Source organism: Ruditapes philippinarum, unplaced genomic scaffold (genome assembly GCF_026571515.1).
Source record: "Ruditapes philippinarum isolate M1 unplaced genomic scaffold, ASM2657151v2 ctg2578_1_1_1_1, whole genome shotgun sequence".
Taxonomy (NCBI): Eukaryota; Metazoa; Mollusca; class Bivalvia; order Venerida; family Veneridae; genus Ruditapes; species Ruditapes philippinarum.
Genome location: NW_026855989.1, coordinates 217501 through 241924, shown reverse-complemented (window position 1 = coordinate 241924; position 24424 = coordinate 217501). Strand labels below are relative to the sequence as shown.

The 24424-nt window shown below is 31.5% G+C and overlaps 1 protein-coding gene and 1 long non-coding RNA gene across 2 annotated transcripts; one reads left to right on the top strand and one right to left on the bottom strand.

Annotated features, from left to right (window-relative positions):
- The first annotated feature begins 241 nt into the window (after window positions 1-241).
- LOC132745060 (CDGSH iron-sulfur domain-containing protein 2 homolog B-like) lies at window positions 242-23331 on the top strand. Its single transcript, XM_060733896.1, has 3 exons — window positions 242-442; window positions 19566-19774; window positions 20897-23331. Exons 1-3 carry the CDS (start codon window positions 346-348, stop codon window positions 20999-21001), a joined length of 411 nt encoding a protein of 136 aa, XP_060589879.1. The 5' UTR covers window positions 242-345; the 3' UTR covers window positions 21002-23331.
- On the bottom strand, window positions 4482-6160 carry LOC132745061 (uncharacterized). The gene is made up of 3 exons (XR_009627781.1): window positions 6096-6160; window positions 5466-5649; window positions 4482-5236 (listed from the first exon to the last, which is right to left on the bottom strand). It is a non-coding gene; the product is annotated as an uncharacterized LOC132745061 (long non-coding RNA).
- Window positions 23332-24424: the final 1093 nt, after the last annotated feature.

Sequence of the window (24424 nt, the reverse complement as noted above, 5' to 3'; positions counted from 1 at the left end):
GTTATCAGCCCGCAGAACATGTGCACGTATAGTAACAAGTGTATTAATAAGTACAATAATAGTACTAGTCCTATAACATACGATGTTTCCATTAGTACTACAGAAACGTCTTATGTTATAGGACTAATAATCTTACTAAAGATACCACTAAAATTTGTGTTGGATGAATATACACCAATTCGCATTAAAGGACGTCACCGATATCGTATATTTTTATTCGTCTTGATTCAATCAGGATGAGTGATGTGCTTTGTTAGTATTTCAAGCGTTTATGTGATACAAGTAATTGGTCAGAATTTACCAGTTTACCTCAGGTTAGACTGAGATCTTGAGTTTTTTGACAAAATGGAAGTGTTATCTTCATTGATAAGAGTTACAATTCCAAATTATTTGAGGAATGTACCAGTTCCTACAAGCATCATGGGATTCGCAAGGTTGTCAGGTACGGAAAAAGAAAAAAAATGTGAGATGTAAAATAATGAAAACTTCATTTTCAATTTCATCTATAGTCATACCATGGCAAATTCAAATTCAAATATGTACATTGGGGGATCATTCAGTGCAAGGTTATAAAAATTCTGTTTGTCATTATTTATATTTTTAATATGAAATTAGGTGCTACCTATGGCGCGGAAAGTTCTTATGAACTATGCTTTGAGCATAACATGCAGTCTATGCGAACGACTTATGAGTTTTACTGGACAGTAGGTCCTGTAAACTGAATTTTTTTACTGGACCAAACATGATTTTACTGGACCGAAAAAAACCTGATTGGTATAGCATTTTGAGTCACTTGATAAGTGTCAGCACTCAGCAGTCAAATCTTTTTTCACCACAATCAAAATGTAAACATATATAAATATTGTTATACTTGTATTCAATGAATTTTGCTATTTAAACTTTAATTACATACAGACTATATACTAGCAAAATGAGAGGGTAAATTTCAGCAAAAGTCTGGCATATGTAAACAGAATTATATATATCGGTAATTCAGTGAAGCTGACAGATTAATTGTTCAATGATTTTGGTACCTTCACAGTACAGTTTAATTTTTGTCAACATCTTGGACGATCTTTCATATCCCTAATTCGCTGCTAAACACCAGTTGAGCACATGTGTAATTTAGCATGATTACTCTAAGTCTGTGGTTTAATGACGTAAATTTTTCCAATGAATACACATAGCAGGTGACCTTTCACATCTGGGCCGCTTATGTAATTTAACCGGCCGCTTATTGACTTTTAATTGTACTAGTTGTCGGATATTTTTATCTTACGTTGTTACATAAAAGATTGCATTATGAGAATGCATAACAGTTGACAAGTATTGCACGAGCTTATATTGTGTAATGACAACACTTTGATATGTTTTGAATTTAGGTAAATGATCGGCCTTTGCAAAATGTTGAATGTAAGGTTTTTATAAAACCTTAATTTTTTACCGGACCGTCGGGCCGTCAATACATAAATTTTTATCGGACCTTCTGATTTTTTACCGGTCAGGGCCGACGGTTCGACGGTCTTTCGGAAAGACTGAACATGTTTAGTGTACATGTAAACCAGATCTATCTTGCAGGTATTTTGTACTGCAAACAAAACAAATAAATTGGTGTTGTTCAACCTATAGTCGGAAAAATCTCCAAACGTAAAAGGGGACCATTGCGCACGCGTCGGCGTTAGTCCTATAAATATGACGTCGCTTTGAGATATTTTTGCTTCTGGGCAAAGCAATGTCATATCGAAATTGCTCAAAAACCCATAGCATGTTCCGCCAGAAAATCGGGCGGAACGAAAAACAATGAAGACAGCGTGTATTTACATAATTTTTGACCTATTTATGAACAAAACTAAAAAGTAAATACCTTTTGTCAAAAAAATTAAACTGTCACATCCGAAAAATCATGATTAAATCCTCTCATGTATTTCAATTCCTTTTACAGCCGATAAACAAATGGCGGCCGTAAAGTGCGCGAAATCTGATTGGCTTATTCAAATGCAAGCGTTTAACTGAGTCAGAAGAATCTAACGGAATATTTTTTTAACGAAATAATTGCCCATGCACCGTCAGTGTGTTCGAATATATTTTTCCGTTCAAAAATTTGGAATCAATCTGTAAAGCACCTTGCTTAACCAGTATGGCTGATAGACTAAAATAGATTGATGTTTATATTTTATTTTAAATTGATAAGTACATTGTTTGAGAGTTTTTGTGTATGATTGAGCATGAAATTGAAAGAAAATATGATAAGCTTTTGAATAAAGCTTGATAGGCAAGACAATAGACATTTTTTGATTTTTTTATGATGCTATGCGTTTTTGAGCAATAACTATTAGACGTCAGGCTTGACCGACAAAAACTATAACAAGCCTGTGACGTCTAATATATTGGACTAGCGTCGGCGTCCGAAAAATCCCGTCCGCCATTTTTATTAATCTCTAATCGCAGTTGTTGTTTTAACGTTATTTTAATGTGCTAATTTATCAAAAAGGATATGTTAAAGTAACTTTTTATATTTATAATCGTTACTCTAGTTCTTATCAATGAAATGCATGTTTACTTTCTGATTTTGCACATCATTCTCTCACCGGAAGTGTTACTTAGCAGACGCTAGCAATAGTCTAAATTATGTAGAAGCTCATTAAAAGCGCTCTGATATCTATATTTAGCTCAAAAGGATTTCAAAATGGCGGCGCCCAGTTAACTAAGGATTTTTTCACAGCTCATTAGGTATAGGATATATATTTTTTTGAAATTTTCATTTACTTTTAATTTGATTTCATTTGAATTGATACGCGTCATACATGTTATCTAAGAGCGCTACAGCACTTTCCACTTTGTCACCAAGGTCACTTTTAATGGTGAGTGTAAAATCATGGCAGCAATACTATCAGTGATTTTTTTTCCAATTTTAAAAACAACTGGTGGCTTTCTGAAGGGGAAAAAATAGCGTGATAAATCAGAAAAGGGGAAATCTGAAATCAAATTCCAACAACTGAGAATGGAATTTACCCACACATTTGATAAAATTTTCAATTTCAATTAAATTTAACATGCATGGTACATAGGAAAGGCTATATACAGGGACAGCTTTCTGATATAAGTCAGATGCTAAGTCATTGCACTAGTAAAAAAGTGCACAGGGCATTTAGGGGGAAAATACTAGCATTTTTAGGGGAAAATATACTTATTTTGGGCAGGGGAAACAGCCTTTATTTGGCTGTAAAATGTAGGAAAAAAAATCACTGACTATGCTCAGTCACAGATACAAATCACCATAAAAGGGTATAAAAATCCATGCCATACCCGGTGGAAAATCACAGAGGTTTGCCGTGATTAATATCACATGTAAATGTTCACGTACAATGTAGTCTTCACTGTCTTGTTAGAAAAAAAATCAATAACACTTATCTATTTCTTGAATAACAGTCATATGATAATTTCATCTGTATATGTATAATCGGTAGTTTTGAAGTTCCATTTTTGTAAAAATGAAAAAAACAACAACAAAAAAACAAACAACACAGTCAAATACACAAGTAATTACACTCTGACGCAAGTGAAATCGTATGCAAGAAAATTTTAATTCAAACATTACATGTTTCAGGTTTTATTTCATTTCTATTTTTCAGATTAATCATTTAATATAAACAAAGCAGACTTAAAGGGTTTCCACAATCAAACACTTATGATTAATAGTATGTCAATAATTGACACCATCTATAATTATCCAACAAAAATATTTTCCTCGTGAGCAATAATCAAACATGTGTTATCATTTCTCAAAAAAATAATTGATGACAGTTTTTTTTTCTGATCTATAAAAAAAAGGTGGAAGTCAACTGAGTATGTACACTCTTTGATGACAACATGTGTGTTAGCAACAAAGATTGTTTTGATGAGCCGACTTGTCAGAGGTCATCTTGTGTGTAAATTTTGTGTATGTAATTTAACAATGGAAACATATTTCATTTATTTATGTATGCTATTTTGTCCGCAAGTGTTTTTGTGTATTTTTACACTATGGATTTTGGACAATCCACGATGAATTTCTGTAACAAAAATAAACAATTAAATATTCTAAACATTTAAGACAGGGTTGCAAATGTCCGCCCTTCAAAAATTTTAGGGGACAAATGTTGCACATATATGTTAATTTTTACAGACATACTGTGTGTAATTAATTGAATAATGATCACCAGAGAGAGTGAAATGTCACTGCAATATTTCACAATGATATCCCACAGTGCACATTTCACCCAATCGGGTGATGAGAGCAAAGTCACAACTGTCCCAGGGACATCGCAGTGACAATCCACCCGTAAAAAAATCGTGGGCATCAGCAGACTTTGTAAAAATTGTTAAAGCTGTACTGTACTTAAATTGTCAGTATATGTGCTTGTGCAAAGTCTAAATGAAACAATACAATGTACATTATGAATCTTATACAGAGGCTGAATCAACAATCTTTTCTCTATGCTACCCGTCCCTAGATTTGCCACTAAAATGCCACCCTTTTCAATGGTGGAGTATTTAGACAATTTTCCACCAATAATGCCACCAAAACGCCACCCAAATCATGAAAATGGTGAAAAATTTGAGCAGGACTGATGTTATATAATTTTCCAGTTAATTCCACCTTTTTTACACTAAATGCCACCAATGAGTGGAAAATTGGTGGAGTATTTAGACAAACTTTCACCATAATGCCACCAATATGCCACCTTAGGGTGGCAAACTCATTTTCCACTAGATGCCACTTGTTTCCACTTATTGCCACCATAATGGTGAAAAATTGGTGGAGTATTTAGACAAATTTCCACCATTATGCCACCATTGAGTGGCAAACTTATTTTCCACCAAATGCCACTTATTTCCACCTTTTGCCACCATAAGGGTGGAAAATTGGTGGAGTATTTAGACACTTTTCCACCATTTTGCCACCAGATAGTGGCAAATTCAGTTTCCACTAAATGCCACCTATTTTCACCCTTTCAGAAATTTTCCACCTTGTGGGTGGCAATAGCTGGAAACTGCTTGAAAGTCACCCTGTACCCTAAATTGGAAACAAACAAATTTTAAAAATAATCCTTTTTAATGTTTCCATATGAAATTATATATTGTCTCAAAAAATAGCAAAAACATTAGTCCATTTATTTTCTTCAGTTTATCTTGCTATTCCTGGACGGTTTGAGTTCAGTCCTTTAGGTTGTCGGCAACTTTTCGAGCGCACAATCTAAAACAAAAAAAAATTATGAATGATTAATAAATAATTAAAAAACATAAGCTTACATTTTTATATGACTATTGGATATTTCTATATTCAATTTGAGTGCATAGATATGATTAAAACACTTAAAAAAACAGCACTGCAGATGTGGAAGAATCAGTCTTTTCTTATTTACTCCAAGGCAGAAAATATACGCAGAATAAAAAATGATATTTTCATTCAGTTCATTAGTTACCTTCCAAGAACTTAAGTTTTGCCTTGTCTGCACAAGAAGGTCTGGCGTCAGACTCTCTGTTCCCTTTCCTCATGCCAAACAATGAGCGGCCTTTAATCTCTTCTATATTGAATAGCATTCTGAAGAGCTTTGCTGTACCTTTCTCTTTTGAGGCATATGGCTTCAGTTCTGCCATCACTTGGTCCTACAATATGATTAACAATATCAAATAAGTAAAGACAGAAAATGATTATCAATATCTAATATGTAAAGACAGAAAATGAAACACTTTTATAAGACCTTGGTATATGTATACAACTCTAAAATTTTAAAATAAGAAAGAAATAAAGAAATACAAACACATCAACACAGTGCAGGTTTGAGTAATTAATAATCTTCCAGTTTCAGTTCTTAACGAACCTTCATTAGGATAAATATTTGATAAAATTTTCAAGCTAAAATGTACAAAAACTCTAAAATTTGTAAAACAAAATGTAAATGCAAATTAAAGTGTCATAAAGAGTTTGAATTAAAGTAGGTTTGTAAATAGTGACTAATAGCTATATTTATCGAGAACTGAAAAGTGTCTTATTGGGTACTGTGACACTTCTTTCCTATTAATTCTAAAATAACTTTGAATTAACAAGATACCTTTGTAAAGCCACTGAAGATCAAATGTGTTGCTCCAGGCTGCTCCCAATTGCTTTGTGTCTGCAAAATGATAATTCTTATTTAATGCTGTTTCTGTTATTAACTGTCATTCTCCTAATAGCATGTTACTCTAGACTGTCTAGTTATGGTTATATAATTATCTACTGCACCATGAAAGCTGAATTACAACAATGAAGGAATGAAACTTACTAATAAATCAGTTACTGTTAATCTGCTCCACATGTGACACACAAGGAAAATTGTTTATAGCATGAAAGTTGTAGTAATTTGTACCTCAGGTTATCTATTATAAGTTTGATTGATGTAATATTGTACATAATGATATTGTACTTACTGATTAATTTCTATAATTTTTTTCTCAAACTTAAATTTTCTAACATATTGTATTTAAGAAATGATGAAGATCTTCCTACATTCTTTATATTCCTACATTCTTTATATGTACATTGTACATGCAGCTTTCTTTTTAGTCAAGTTACAAACAAAACAAATATAAAACACAATTTTATACAATACCACTTCATATTTTTACTGTCAAAAAACTAAACAGTTTCTGCATAAATAACAATAATTATTGTATGTAAAAGTTGTTTACCTGAAACTTTGACTGGGAATGATTCTGCTGTTTATCTTCTTGTCTACACATTCACACTTCAGTTAAAACTTCTCATTTATATTTACCACACAAATAAGACTTAAAATGTTTTCTTTGAGAAATCAAAAATATGCACCCTTACATTTTAAACAAAATATCTCCAGAATTGCTACAATATCAATAATTTCCTTTGTGTTTGCAAGCTTTAACTGACCTCAATTCCTTTGAATTCAAAACTTTACAACGGTGTAACTGCATGGACAGTCCATTATAATTTTAAATTGTGAGGGATTTCCAAAAACCATAGCACCCATCATTTTTTTTTTACATTCATTTGAATGTATAACTATATATCTAATACCTAAATAGATTGAGTAGAAATAAGCTTTTTAAAAATAATTTAGCATGCTATTTTAAGACAATTCTACATAAAAAACATGTATAATGTTGGCCTCTCCCAAAAATAATCAAATGGAACATTCTGGTCAGCATGAGTAAACTATTAACCCCCATTCATAGATTACTAGATAAGAGGGCAGTAGTTTTATCAGATCTGAGATGTATGCTGTGTTGTTAAATCTTAGAGGATGCAGTATTTACTAGCTAGTATTTACTTATCCTGATTGTAAGAAATTTATCAGACATTATGACTTATTTACTTTTCACACATTAATTTTACAATAGATTTAAAGCCTCTGAAAGCATAGCACAAAAGATGTTAGAGACAATAATTTTAAACTCCACATATAACTAAATCTCATTTATGAGAAGTTACAATGCCAAGGAACCATAACTTTTATTGCATGATTTTGGGTTTATTGCCATTTTTTACTTCTCTATGCTTAATTTTTGTCTTGATCATTAAGCTTAAAAAGTACTGGAGATATTAATTTGAAACTTCACAGATATAGATCTTTTTGAGTAATGTGCTGTGTTTAAGAACCATAACTCTTTGCATACTTTTGGAGTTATTGCCCTTTGCATTTTTCACTTTAATTATTGTTAGCATTACATGAAAAGTGTTAGTACTCACCAGATATCAGTTTAAAGTAATATTGAAGAGACAATTTATTATGTCAATTAGAAGAAAAGACAAAAGTCAAACTTTATTCAAGATTGACATTAAATATCATAGAAGAAGCAACAAACTTTATGCAGAGATATGCATTTTCTGGGCATAGAAGAACATTTCAACTATTTAATGTACAGATTATAACTAAAGAACAAAGTACACTTTAAAAGCCGTAATTTTATTTTACAAGCATAGAATGGAACATAAACATTTTGACTTGAAAGTCAAATTTTACATCCCTAAAGAAAAGTACTGCCATAAAAAATGGGAAGTTAAGTAACCCCATACTTTTCTAATTTTTCCTGATCATAATTATATGTGTTTAACGCCTGGAAAAGTGATTTTAAGTAGAGTTTCCCTTTTCGACTAAAAGTTATTCACAAAATTTTCTAAGTTTTTTTCCACTATTTTGCCACCCAGAAAATAGTTAGAGTTTCACTTTTCCACTAAAAGCCACTCATTTTCCACCTTCAAAATAAACTAAGTTTCATTTTTCACCAATTTCCACCCTTTTGCCACCATAAAAAAAGTCTATGTTCAAATTTCCACTCAATGCCACCTAAATGCCACCAAAGGATAGTGGCATTTGGTGGCAATTTTGCCACTACAGTGGAAAAAGAGTGGAATTTTGTCATTTTCCAGTTAATGCCACCTTTTTTACACTTAATGCCACCCTTTTCAGTGGAAATAGCTGGCAAGTAGTGGCAAATCTAGGGACGGGCATTCCCATTTCAATCGCTGTAAAAAGGTAAATACACATACTTCTTTGCAGAATTCCCATGTTGAGATTTTATCAGTGCGGATAATATGGTGTTTTACATATCAACGTCTCACATTTTATCCCATGTTTCTTCCATAGCAATAATGTTGCCCTTTATGCCATATATCCATAAGAACTCGTCTATGACCCACTATTCCATTTCTTCCGTATTCAAATCCCATGGTACCAGTCTGGCGCATACTAAAAATTAAACATGTTTCCCCGACAGTGAGTCGTCAAAGATTGTTGTAACACAATCTACAATATTAAAACTAGAATATATCATCTTTCTTTATACCAAGAAAACGTGATTTAGAAACTCATTTTTAGCTCTACTATTCGATAAGAATAAGTAGAGCTATTGCAGTCATCCGAGCGTCCGCGTCGGCGTAACCACTTATGTTAAAGTTTTTGTAATAGTTCAAATATTTTCAAAGTCCATAGACATATGGCTTTGAAACTTTGCACACTTGTTCACCATCATGACCCCAACCTGTAGACAGGAGGAGGTAACTCTATCAAGCATTTTGACAGAATTATGCCCCTTTTTCGACTTAGAATTTACGTTAAAGTTTTTGTAATAGTTCAAATATTTTCAAAGTCCATTGACATATGGCTTTGAAACTTTGCACACTTGTTCACCATCATGACCCCAACCTGTAGACAAGAGGAGGTAACTCTATCAAGCATTTTGACAGAATTATGCCCCTTTTTCGACTTAGAATTTACGTTAAAGTTTTTGTAATACATGTAGTTCAAATATTTTCAAAGTCCATTGACATATGGCTTTGAAACTTTGCACACTTGTTCACCATCATGACCCCAACCTGTAGACAAGAGGAGGTAACTCTTTCAAGCATTTTGACAGAATTATGCCCCTTTTTCGACTTAGAATTTACATTAAAGTTTTTGTAATAGTTCAAATATTTTCAAAGTCCATTGACATATGGCTTTGAAACTTTGCACACTTGTTCAACATCATGACCCCAACTTGTAAACAGGAGGAGGTAACTCTATCAAGCATTTTGACAGAATAATGGCCCTTTTTCGACATAGAATTTACGTTAAAGTTTTTGTAATAGTTCAAATATTTTCAAAGTCCATTGACATACGGCTTTGAAACTTTGCACATTTGTTCACCATCATGACCCCAACCTGTAAACAGGAGGAGGTAACTGTATCAAGCATTTTTTTTACTATCAAGCACTAAGAATAGTCGAGCGTTGCTGTCCTACCGACAGCTCTTGTTTTCTGAGTTATGCAATGGGTAATTTCCGCAACTTTTCAGGTGATTTCTTAGGGATATCCCTATCAATCATTTATGTCTCATATAATTGACCACTGTAGACAAAAGGATGTCATGACTTTCTTTCATTAAACTAGTCGCTTCTTCAATTTGAATTGTACCGAAAGAAATGGTGAAAAAACTGTGCACTTTGATGACATTGGCACTTTGATGACACTTGTTTTAATTTGTGTTTTCTAATCAAATGGATAACATAATCAGTTTAATGAGATTACAACCAGGTTAACGACTCCTAGGTACTTTGGACTATATTTTTCTTTCAAATATTTAAATGTTTCTATTGGGATTAAAAGAGAGAGAGAGAGAGAGAGCGTAGTTAACTTGTCAAGTTGTTCTATTACAGTCAGACAAATCTTCCTGTTGGTTTTAACATATTTATTTAAGCTCAATTGCGAAACAAATTCTTGCAACTTTTATTAATAACTTTGTAGTCCGCTTCCTGGATTAAACCAGTAGTGGTGTCATATGAAGAAACATGGTCGTTACCCAATAAGGGCTTGAACCCATGATCTCTGCGTTGAGAAGCCGACACATTAACCACTAGACCTGCGCTCCTCTTGAATCTTTCTTGTTTTTTCTTCTTTTTAAAAGATAGTCTTATGTTGATAGTAATTATTAATGTGGAACGAAAATGTAAATACTGTTATTATTTTTCTAATGTAAATTTATTCTTGTACTGAAATTTTGTCGGAGGACAAGGGTAGATGTTTTTTAAAGCAAAAAGAAGACTGCTTCTATTATCGCAAGGTCACTGAGTCATCATAAAAGTAAATTGAATTTGAAGAACTCCTGGAAACTAACGAAAATGGTTCGAAAAATTAATGAATCTCAGTTCAATATTGCGAAACAATATCAAGCACCCGAGATGTTGAAAATAGTCAAGCATGTCATCTATATGAATGTACAAAGTAAAATAAACATAAACTTTTGTGAAATAAATTTTGTTTAAGTTTGATCTTTGTAACACAAATACACTTAATGAATTATTTTCTCCTCAAAAACTAAATATAGAGTTCACTTTAGCATAATAATAAGGGCATCAAAATGGTTACCTTTTAAGGGGTTGCTCGGACCCATTATTAGAGAATTTATCCATTGATTTTTTTCATACACCATTTTTACACAGCAAGTACTATTGAATGCTTTTTTTTGCTTGTTAAAAGTTAAGTATGGTATTTACTTTTTAATCATGTAATAGTTGTTCAAACACAACCTGTTCAAAAGCCAGATTAAAGTGATTGAAAAGATTATGGATAGGCTGTTGAGGCCCATCTTGATATTTTTTGTTGTATTTCAGATTTATGATTTTCATAACTCTTTAGATGAATTACATAACAATGTATAACATTGTTGGCAGTATTCAGTTGATCAGATTTACGTGTGATCTTAGGGAAATTATTTTTTTGGGTGCAATGGTTATGAATGGTAGTTAAAAAAGTTTTTGAAAATTAATGTGTATTCTTTTTAATTATCTCATTTAATTTACATTAAATTGTTTACCTGGGGCTTCCCTGGCTTATTAATAGTGGTTAGGGTAGTTGACTACAAATCACTTGTCCTACATCACTGGGGGTTTCAGATTCCCAGTAAGGAATCTATCAAACAAGCTCACATAATGCTGGGGGTTCTACTTATGAGCCTGAGCCTGAGGTAATTCATGTAGGGGCACTAGAGGTCAACTTCCACCTGAGTAAAGCTGGAAAGTCACCATATTACCTTTACAATGTTGGTGTGACATTAAACCCAACCCAAAAAATATTTAAATCATCAATTCCTCCATAATATCAAACCCGTGTGAAGATGCTGTGGGAGAGGTTTGTGTAGTGAAAAAAAGGTTATCATGAACAGATTTTATCATCAAAATGCATGTATAAAACACATCATTTATAAATTGCCATTTCATATGTCTTTCTTATAATCATGTTCACAACTTTTGAATTAACATTTGTATTTGGTCTTTAACATTAAAATTTCAAGGCAAAGAATGCATTTTCATCAATTTTCTTGAAGACAACCTGGTCTAAATGCAATTATCTATAGGTGTCATACTGTTAAATTCTCCATGCAATATGACATGTAAAATAAAAATTATATCAAGCTAAAATTAGACTTTTTCAAGTCATGTGATCCCCACACTGTAACAATACATAATAGAGTCATGAATAAGACATTCTTGAATTTCAAATAAAATGATAACTTGTTAAACATTTCTCTAAATCATCTTTTTTGAAGGGTAAATCAATACTTTAAATAAATAAAATCATGTGTAAGATCGTATTTTCTATTAAATGTAAGCTTTAAAAAGAAAAAAAAGGAGCTGGATTTCAAAATAAATCAAATTTAGAAAGCATTAACATTTTTCATTTCAATTATTTTTTCAAATACCATCTGTATGACTGTTCCCCGACTTATTTAAAAGAACCTCCTACTTTAGATTGTGGTTTAAAGTTTGAAAGATTAAGTTTCCTTGATAAGTGTGTATACATTATTCAAAACCTGACAATTATACTAACTGTATATTCCTGTTGTAGAGTGACCTTGCATATTTTATATATAAATATACCAATACACAAATAACAGTGGAATTGTAGAAAAGGTTCATTAAAACCATGTTGTCAGACAGTGAGTATTTGACATTACTTTTCTCTACACATTTATAATTCTACATTTAGTATTTTATAACCTGTAAACCATAAACCAGATTAGTTTATTTTACTCAAAATCTTTTATGTGTATTTTATGACTATTTTTGCCTTTCGTGTCCTACTTTCTTTTCTTATTTACCTATACATGTACATACAGGTGTGTTTCAAGAAATTGTAACATTACAGGATAATGACACTTTTACAAGTTATTTATAAAAGCTGAATAATTTATTTATAAATATTTTGGCATTCTAAAGGCATGTCAAATTATAGTGAGCAACTTTGCTACAGTAAAGAATTTGTCTCACTAACTTAAAATAGAAAATTTATAAGTGAAAGCTATACTTCTCGACATTTTGGGTAATGTGAATTGCCACCTTACACCCCTCTTTGAGCTGCACCTGTAAAGATCTACTTAATGACTACATGTATATTTTTGTTGTTGTAATCCTCACCTAAAAAAATATTTGTTTACTAGTCTTGTGATTAATACAAGCTGGTAACTTGTCCTGAACATAAAATAGAAATAGAGAAAACAGAATCCCTAAAGTAAGCCCAACACGGCAAAATTGTAAAATGTTGCAGGCTCGGTTTGATTGAAACTTGTTGTGCCTCATTTTGACATAAACTCCCTAAAAAAATCATAATTTGCTGAACTGTTTTATTTATGTCAAGTATTTTGTTAAACTTATATTGATTTTTAGTGACTATGTAGACAGGTCAATTTATTAAGTTATAGTGTTGTAAAATATTTAACTTGTTAGTAGATTTTTTGTAAAATTATTTTTGAAAAACATTTTACCAAATTGCAATTTACCAATTTTCTTTTGAATGTAATTTGAAAATCGTTAGCAAGTCAAAAGTCTGAATATGCAATAACTATACATAGATACATAGAGCGTTTCAAATTAAATCATCTGAATATTTATGTTCTTAAATTAATATATTTATATATAAACATTTATATGAATATTTTAACTTTGATTTCCAAACTGTACTGTAATTTATTAATAAAATTTTCTTATGAATAACCACTTTTGGCGTGGTTTATAAACTGGTGACTTAAAATGAATCGAATGAACATAAAAAGTACTAAATAAAACACCCACCCCACTGACGTATGACTTTAATGACGATATCTTAATATACAACATGTGTACATGTATTGAACATAAAATGCTATAAAAATGCTATAAAAATGGGTTTCAAACATGGTTCAGTTTCATGAAGATTGATATATTATATTATTTTGTAAGCTTATATCAGTTACTGCTCAGTCATCATCCGCAGCTCCAGCAGGGGGTTAGGGGGTCATGACCCCTCCCAATTCCCTTTTGAATTTTGCTAGTACTTGATGTAGGTTACTCCTGAGAATTTGTTATCAACTTACATCTTTAGTAAAGATCATCCAAATACTTTAAAAAAATCAACCAAATATTAATATATGACCTTCTCTTGAAAACTAGTAAAATGTCAACCCCCATTTAGAATATGCATTATACACCTTGTAAAAATTTTTGGTTCCCCTTATAAAAAAAATATATAAAAAATCCTTGATCTGCACCTGATCATGGCACATCATATTGTTTTGTTACAGACATTGCTTGAAGAATACAAAAGGGCATATACTAAATGCAGTCGTCTTTTAATTTACAAACCCAAATCCTTATTCCGTAGTATAAAACTTAAAATTTCCTACATGCCCGAATATATAAATGGTATAATTTTTGCTGGCCAAGGATACAATTTACCAGTGTTTGGGCTGGTGCAAATTATACAATTTATATATTCTGTCTGACTTTCATATATCATACATTTTGTACATAATTATTATAGTAAAAACTTATTTATTTAATCAGTAAAAACTTATTTATTTAATCGTAGATCTTCACATATTAGTTATATAACTTTTTCCTTTTAAATATTATTAGTCCCCTACCGGTTTACCGGAGGGGACTTTAGGTTTACCCTCCGTCTGTCCGTCTGTCCGTCCGTCAGTCCGTCCGTCCGAGCAAACATTTGATATTTATGAGCTTCATTCCGTAGTTAAATAAAGAACAAAAGCTCATAAAATTCAAATTAAGAGCTATTTTTTTTATTTTATGAGCTGATTTTGCTTATGGACTTTGGTCCAGGTGTAGTTTATGAGCTGATTTACCTCTTAAATATCAAAAGTTGGTATGTCCGTCCATCCGTCCGTCCACAAAACTGGATCCCGCGATAACGCAAAAAGTACTGAAAATATTTTTATGAAACTTGATATATGGATAGATGGCAGTATGGAGATTATGCACATCTTTTTCTTTTCTTCCTATGTTGAAAATTCTGGTTGCTATGGCAACAAATAGACTGAAAATATGGCAAATTTTACACATAACCTGGATCCCGCGATAACGCAAAAAGTACTGAAAATATTTTAATGAAACTTGATATATGGATAGATGGCAGTATGGAGATTATGCACGTCTTTTTCTTTTTTTCCTATGCTAAAAATTCTGGTTGCTATGGCAACAAATAGACTGAAAATATGGCAAATTTTACACATAACCTGGATCCAGTGATAACGCAAAAAATACTGAAAATACTTTTATGAAACTTGACATATGGGTAGAGGGCAGTCTGGAAATTATGCACATCCTTTTCTTATCTTCCTTTGTTGAAAATTCTGGTTGCTATGGCAACAAATAGACTGAATTTCAAGATTTCTGATTTTAGTTTTTAAGTTTTTTTCACTATAAGTTCTTTATTTTGTAAGGTATTTTCTTCAAACTTTAAATATAAGTTGCTAGTCATCAACCACATCATATGTGACAAGGTTTACAACTCTAGCACAAAATTTATCAGAATTACCTCCCTTGAACTTAAAATTTTCATGAAAAAAATTTTTTTTTTTTAATAACTTCTTTTTTTCTGAATGTATCTACTTCAAACTTCATATATATGTTTCTTCTTATCACTCAACATTTGTGAGAAAGGTCAATACTCTAGCAAGACTTTTTCCAGAATTATGCCCCTTTTGAACTTTTTTTCGAGAAATTGGTAATTTTTACTCCAAATTCTTCAATCATTATAGGATTTTCTTCAGCTCCTTCAGTGTCCTTTAGTCCGTCTGTCTGTCTGTACATAAAAACTGTTTCCTGTGATCACTTTTTAAGAACTTTTTCAACAAATTTACTTAAAATAGAAACATAAGTGAATAAGTGACTATTTTATGGTTTAAATTAGATAAACACTTTTTCAACTTTGATACTGATGTATTTATTGCAGGTGTATATATATGGGTCGAGAATTCCCCTGCATATAATGTTGTCAATGTAAATTTGTTTGATTTATTACAAAATGATATTAATATGTATCAATCATTGGGTAAACTGTTCTTGACCGGAGACTGGAATGCACGAGTAGGCTCGAAGAAAGATTTTATAGAAAATGACCGTTATGTAGATTTCATAGATGACGTCGATTATTCACCAGATTTCTCTTGTCCACGTAATTATATTGATAATACAGTTAATGCAATGGGTTTAAAACTTATCGATCTGTGTTTGATGTGTAATTTACGTTTAGCCAATGGAAGGTTAAGAAATGACGCAAACGGTTCATTTACATATGCAAACAGTCTCGGGTCAAGTACGATTGACTATCTATTATTGAATGAAAATAATTTTGAATGTATTGATGATTTTACCGTACAGCCTTTTAATGAATGGTCGGACCATTGTCCGTTATCCTTCACAATAATATGTAGTCATATATCTCCTGATCATACTGATGAAAATGAATCAGTCAGGATACAATGGAATGATGATTTAAAATCCGACTTTAGACGCGGTATTATTGGCCAGTTAAATGAATTAAACGATTTATTTTTAAATTCTGACATTTCAAGCGCTGATGACGTAAATAGTTGTGTTCAGTCTTTCACTGATATTATTAATAAAGTAGCTGAACCACTGTTTTGTAAACGTGTCTCGCGAGTCACGCGCAAAGGGCACAATACAATTTTTAAAAAGGCTGACTGGTTCGATCATGACTGTCATAATGCTAAATATGTTTATTTAAATGCTGTAAATATGTATAATATATCAAAAACGGAGGAAAATAGAATACATATGTTAAATAATAAGGCTTTTTATAAAAGTTTGATAAAAAGAAAACGTAGACAGTATGAAGTAAATAAAATTACCCAATTACAAAATCTTAGACACTCAAAGCCAAGAGATTTTTGGAGATTATTCAATTATAAATCAAAAGGTAATATCAGTGGCAATTTAACAAATAGGGATTTTTTCAACTATTTTTCGTCTCTTCAAAGTGAAATATCACAATTTGAAACTGAGGAAGCAGAGAATTTTTTAAATAATCATGATTTTTGGCCAGGAGGATGTTTTGATGAACTAGATAGTACAATAACTGTAGAAGAATTATTGTCTGTTGTTAAAAATTTGAAAAGGAATAAAGCTTTTGGAATGATATGCTTTTAAACGAATACTTTATATCATGTATCGATATATTGTCATCTCATTTAGTAGATCTTTTCAACATTATTTTAAGTACTGGGCACTTTCCAGATAAATGGTCAGAGGGCATAATTATACCTATTTTTAAGAAAAACGATCCCTGTGATGCTCGTAATTATAGAGGGATTACATTAGTAAGTTGTTTATCAAAAATTTTTACAGGTATTTTGAATAAACGAATTTCATGCTGGGCCGAAAATAACAGTAGATTGAGTGATGCGCAATTCGGATTTTGTCAAGGTCGGTCAACTACTGATGCAATTTTTGTTCTTAATGCTATCGTTCAAAAAATCTTAAATGATAAAAATCGTCTTTATTGTTGCTTTATTGATTTAAAGCGTGCCTTTGACAGTGTATATTTAAATGGTTTATTTTTAAAATTATATAAGCTAGGTATAGGTGGCAAAGCTTTGCGAATTTTAAGAAGTACTATGTATTCACATGTTAAAACATGTGTAAAGGCTTGTAACTCTTACTCAGACTTTTTTGCATGCGCTGTGGGCTTGAAACAAGGGGAGATAATGCCGCCTCTACTATTTTCTCTTTTTATAGAGGACTTAGAACTGTTCTTACAAGATAGTCCTTTGTGTGGTTTAACTCTTGACGATATTACTTTAATTCTTTTATTATTTGCTGACGATATGGTTTTACTTGGTAAAAGTCCTGTGGAATTACAGCATAGTCTTGATTTGCTAAATGAATATTGTGATAAGTGGGGGCTTAAAGTCAACACTGATAAAACAAAAATTGTTGTATTCAGAAAGCGAGGCCCGTTAAATGCAAACGAAAAATGGACATACAAAGGTAGCTTAATAGAAACTGTAAATAACTTTAATTATCTAGGCACTGTTTTTAATTACACGGGCTCTTATACTTTAAATCAGACGACATTAGTAGGTAAAGGATTAAAAGCTTTGAATGTTTTAATACATAAAACAAAACATTATGCCGTTAAACCCTCTGTTATGTGCCAACTGTTTGATGCTTTTGTTGCCGCCACCTTGAATTACGGATGCGAAATATGGGGCTTTGGAAAATCGAAAGAAATAGAACATGTTCATTTAAAATTTTGTAAACAATTATTAAATGTTAAAATGACAACATGTACAAATAGTATTTATGGAGAGTTAGGTCGATTTCCAATGTATATAAATAGATATGTTAGAATTATTAAATTTTGGTGCAAAACTGTATCGACGGAAAATATCTTGATCAGTAAACTATATGATTGTCTACTTGAAATTAAGAATAATAAAAATAATTGGGTTTATAATGTTAAATCTCTTTTAGATGAATACGGATTTTCCTATGTATGGTACAATCCAGATTTAGTTGACTTGAAAAAATTTCATATTTTGTTTAAAGGAAGAGTAACTGATGTTTTTAAACAAAAATGGGAACGTAAGTTATCTACCAGTGAAGTATCGTATGGATATATTAAAAATATTTTTGGGTTTGAATCTTATATAGACATTTTACCTAAAAAGTTTAGAATTGCTACATCCAGACTGCGTTTATCATCACATAAACTGAGAATTGAAACAGGCCAATATGCGCCAAATAGAATAGACCGCAATCAAAGAAAATGCTTACTTTGTAACAAAAACGATAAAGAAGATGAATATCATTTTGTAATCATTTGCCCATTTTACGATGAATTAAGAAAGACTTTTATAAAATCTTATTATTACAGGCATCCAAGTGTGTACAAATTTGTAGAATTGATGCAATCTAGGAATTTTAAAATAGTAAAGAATCTCGGTAATTTTTTGTATAAAGCTTTTTCTGTTAGAGCGAGTCAAATTGTTTAGTTTTTTATATCATTTATACCATCTACTAGTAAATGTTTTTTGCATACTGAACTTTACTAAATCTAGGTTGTGTATAATTTTTGTATTCATAAACTGAATTGCAACTGTATTCACATACCCATCCTCCTTCTCCATGTGATAAATATTATTTTTTACCGTGGCGTGCGTGTGTGTGTTGGTGTACGTGTGTGCGTGCGTGCGTGCGTGTGTGTTTACTTTCTCCCACTATGTTATGCACTAATTTCAATGTTCCTATGTATGCCATTGTCATGTGATTGTAAATTTGTATCATATATTATTTGTTATAACGAAAAACTTGTAAAAGTTTAAGTTAATAAAGTATCTATCTATCTAATGGCCAATGGCCCTTCAGAATGTTGCTGGGGTTCTAACCGGTAGGGGACTTATGGATTGCTTGCAATACTATGATAATTGCTTGTTATTAATGTTTTGAGTTTAACCTTTTCAATGTTCCCTGCTGATTGAAGGTATCCTTAAATTTTATGATACATAATTTACTTCATGCTAAATTTGATTTAAACATTTATTTCAAAAAGAGTTTTGTATAAAGAAAATCAGCATAGAGGGATCTGTTTCAAATTGAATCTTGTTATGTTTAAAACAGTCGCCATAAATCAGTCAAAAGTTGTTTGAATTTGACTAGCACACATGCTTATTAAAATATATAAATTTAAAAATCCACATGTATTAAAGAATAACGATTTCTTGTTTATTTTCAGGATCAGAATGGTTACAGTTACTTCCCTTTGTTGGAATGTTGTCACTTCTTTCATATGTCACATATCAAGCATTCCGCTCGAAACCTGCTCCTAAAGATTCCTGTGTTAACCTTAAAATACAAAAAGAAAGTTCAAAGGTCGTTAATATGGTAGATATTGAAGAATTAGGTGATAAAGTCTCCTATTGCAGATGCTGGAGATCTAAAAAGGTAAGTTGAGATAAGGTTACATCTCAAATGACATATCTTGTTTGAATATATCTGTCACATCTTGTACTAGATCTGTAACTATGCCTCCCCTACTTTTCCCCACCCAGCCTCCTTCGAAATGGTGAAGGAATATTTCTTTGAACATTTTGTCAGTCAGTAAGATAGTTTGTTGAAACATTATTAAAACCAGAACTTGCCTGAACATTATTAAAACCAGAACTTGCCTGAAAAGCAACAACAGAAAGTGAAAGTCCGGGTGTGGGCAACCTTTAAATAAAGTTTGTCCTATCGTAGCATATCACTTTCAGTTTCAACAGGTAAAGAGTTATTTTTTATTTGATGCTCAATAATGGTACATTGCAGCCCCTGTTTGTATTGTCTGGTAAGGCATTATAAATTGTCTCTCTGACTTTGAGTCTTAAGGTCATTTGTCTGTCTCCACTGATTCAGAAATCATGTTGGATTGGTAGTTGGTAACTTGAAGAAAAATTGGTTTGTTTGTTTGGGTTTTACGTCACACCGACACAATATAGGTCATTTGGCGACGTTCCAACTTCACTAGTGGAGGAAGACCTCAGGTGCCCTTCCGTGAATTATTTCAGGCATGAATAGGCACCTGAGTAGAACCACCGACGTTCCGTAAGCTAGCTGGATAGCTTCCTCACATAAAAGAATCCAAAGTCCCTGTCGGGATTCGAACCCACAGCGGTGAGGGGCAAGTGAGAGAAATTGGTAATTACTCATTAGTTATTCAGGAAAGCCAGTGAGTTGGACCTACTGCCAAGATATTACCCAAAAAATGTGTTAAAATCAGCATAAAAACCAACAAAAACTGCATTCAGAATGGATTTATGTTACTTCTTTATTGCCAAAATGTTGAAGTAACCAATGGCAACTTTCTGAAATATATTTGTATGTATTTGAATATATTAGAGTATATATAAGTAATTAAAAAGACAGTATTAACATATTAAACAAAATATAACCCCCCCCCCAAAAAAAAAAAAAAAAAAAAAACCCAAAAAAAAAACAAAAAACAACAAAAACAAAACCCTAACTCATCTGTATGTAAAAATATCCATGAAGAAACTCTTTACATTGAAATCATTTTTCTATTTACAGTTTCCAATATGTGATGGAAGCCATAACAAGCATAATGAAGAAACTGGTGATAATGTAGGACCTCTAGTGCTGAAAAGGAAAGAACCTTTATCTGCTGCAAAATAAACTTAAATCAAAACAATTTTTTGTACAAAAATTAGAAGAAAAAAAGAATGATAAAAGCCCATTTATATTGTTATATTGATCTGATTTTGTAATTTCATGGACCTTGGCTTAGATAATATTGGACCACAATTTTATTTTTCTGTTCAATTTTTGTGTTTTGTTTTGTATTTTTAAAGCTTTTTTTAAATGTTTAAAGGTTGGAATAAATTTAGTTGTTGCTTATGTAAATGCACATGTCAAATGTAACCACGGTTATCTGTATGTTTGGAGAACAGTGGGGAAGGATTTTGATAAACTATAGCCTTGTTAGATAACAATAGTTAGATAATAAAATGATCCACACTGTGTGATTAGACTCATCCATCTATTTTATTCTAGAGCATTACCTCTAGATGCTTGCAGGAATCATGATCAATAAATAGACATATATCGATTTTTTCGCCGATTCTTACATTTTTCATTCTATATCATACATAAATTGGATCTGAAAAGATGCATAAGACCTTTTAAAGTTCATTCCGTTGGGTAAATGAAGCAAGATTTTAGCATTGAATCATTCAAATGTCTTGTCCGGTATATAGCTGAATTATAACGGTATTTAGTGTGGTGCTCCAATCCTTATTTTAGTCTCTAAGTATATCGGGGACATGTGGATGGTATGAAGTCTGTCCCTGATGATTTCTGATATCTCCCAATTCTCCAGATGTGTTTACAAATGACTAGTGCATATGAGGCCTTAAAGTATTTTTTTTTTACAAATATGTACACATATTTTGATATGCTTGAATTTAGATTTGTAATGATAAGCAGTTAGTGAACTAGATTTATATTGTGTATCATGAATGTTTGCTGTTCAAATGTAACCATTTACACACTAATACATCACCATGAATAGACAAATTTATTCCGAGTTTTCTCTCGCACGTTAATCACTATGTACCTCTTGTTAAATTTTAGTACAAAGTGTTATATACAATGTAGCACTCATATTTTAAAGCCATGATGCATCTGAATAAACTGACAAATAAAAATCTAGAACATTTATATTCAATATAATCAAAGATTGAATCCATATAACAATTTACGTGTTATATCATTGTGTAAAGTAGGTCAGAATTCATTATTTTGTGATTTCCGTTCACTTACATGATTTTTTTTTTGCAGGGAATATTTATATTATTCAAACTTGGATTATGATGTCTTGTATACTTTCTAAGAATTTTCATTTTAGCATTGTATGATGAAACATTTCCTCTTTATTTTTCAGTGAACAAAATGTACAGTTACTCGTAGATACAGTTTTTGTAAAGTTACTTTTTGCCATTTGGAAATTTTGGAAATATTGTTTATAATGGCTTTTAGAAAATATGTAGTTGCTAAGTTGAAACTGTAGTAATTTCGATGTTTTAATCTTGATTTATATTGATTTAATGTCAGTAATTATTAATTGTTTTATATTTCATTTTGTTAGCACGTCAGTTTTGTAGAAACAGCTGAGCTGTTATGATCACTGCCTTGTCGTCATTGATGTCGTCACGCAAAAACTTTAATGTAGCATATTATTCAAACATTTTACAAGTTATTAATATGGAACTTGAAATACTTGCTTTATCATGACAAGGTGCAATTATTAGACAAAGGGCATAATTCTAAAAGCTATATTTTTGGGGTTTTGCTCTTTCTTTACTTCGAAAGTTTGTCAAAATTAATTTTTGATAGTTTGTCCGCTTACAGACTAGCGTTAACAGTGCATGCAGTGCTCTTGTTTAAATTCATTCTTATTCCATCATATATTGAATGGGCATTCTGTACATTAGTGGTTATTGATTATTGAAATTAGAAACATGTTTTAGAATAGATGTATATCAGAAAAAATGTAAACATTTATTACACATATTATCATTATTTTATGGTAAAACATCTTTCTGGGTGCATTTTTTTACACATTGCACATTTGAAGACGTATATTTATGTAATTTACATAATTAGATTCACCTTATTAGATGATATTTACAGATATGTTTTCATGTGGGTAATTTCTTATTATAAAGTATACAAATCAAAAAGGTGAATATTGTAAATTATTGATATACATGTATGTAACATAAAGAAGCACTGTCAATATAAATTCCAGAATTGAAGAGTTATGCCCATAATTAAACATTCATATATAAATTGTTGTTTAGATAGAATGGAAGACTGAATTTTAAAAGCATCTTCATTTCGATACCATCCATAACAGCTTTTGTCTTAGTTATCTGTAGTGATTACTTCATTGGAAGCATGAGGTGTGGAAGACAGCCTGGAAGCTGAGATTTTTATTGAAGCTACATATACAATGTGGCCATACCACGTGACTTTTCGGGTACGGAACACGCCGATTTTTCACCTGATTCAGGTATGTTTTTTATTCACAACTTATTTATTACTCAACCGATTTTGATCAGATAAGGCGCAGAGTACCCGTAATTATATCAGCTATCCACGGTATATCAAAATTCTGAAAACCCCTGAATGGTTTTTGAGAACATTCGAGTACAGTTTTCTTTTCATAGCCTGGGCCGAGGGGAACGGTACACACTCATTTGTCATAACAAGCAATTTCTAGCAAGTCATATGTTTTTTGGCACTATTTCATAGAAAAATACATGTTAAATCTGATATATTTACTATGTCCAATGTATCGAGTGAATGCAGTTATGTTTTAGCATATTTTCATAAAGTTATGTTGAAATGGTACGGAACACACTGTTATTTCAAAAGATACGGTACACACACAATTTCTGTCTTTGTAATAATTCTAAAATAAAATATATTAAAATTTAATTTCAATTATAATGTGAGTGATTTTTTTCATAGTTATACATTTTATTAATTTAAACGAGAACCCAGGGACCTGTTTTGCAATGTATCATAATGCTTACTTTTAATATTTATATGTATTTGTGCACTTTATTTCAAGAGATCACGCTTAACATTTAAAACCTCCATGTATTTGTCCTATTTAAAATCACCTAGGGTATGTTAAACACTTCGATCTTCACAGAATCAGGTAGTTGCGCTCTATAGAAAGAAAATGTTGTTATATAGTGATGTGTTTATTGTTGTTTATTGTTGTTTTTTATTTCTTTTAGTTTAAGTAAAGTAAGATGTGTATTTTTGCTTCACCCTGAAAAAAATAAAACAAGGTCATGACCTAAATCGCTGAAAAGTATCATTACTTGATAACAATTTATATATATTTATATTTTGTTAATAATAAGCAAGTCATTAAGTACAATTTAGCAATATCATGGTCATGTTTAATTAAATCAAATCACAGAAGGCGCTGAATTTGTTTGGGTCTCAGAATGTCAGAAAGGTGAAGGCTGTGAGATTGTAAACCAATTTGTTTTTGTATAGTGCCACCAATGTTGTTTCTAG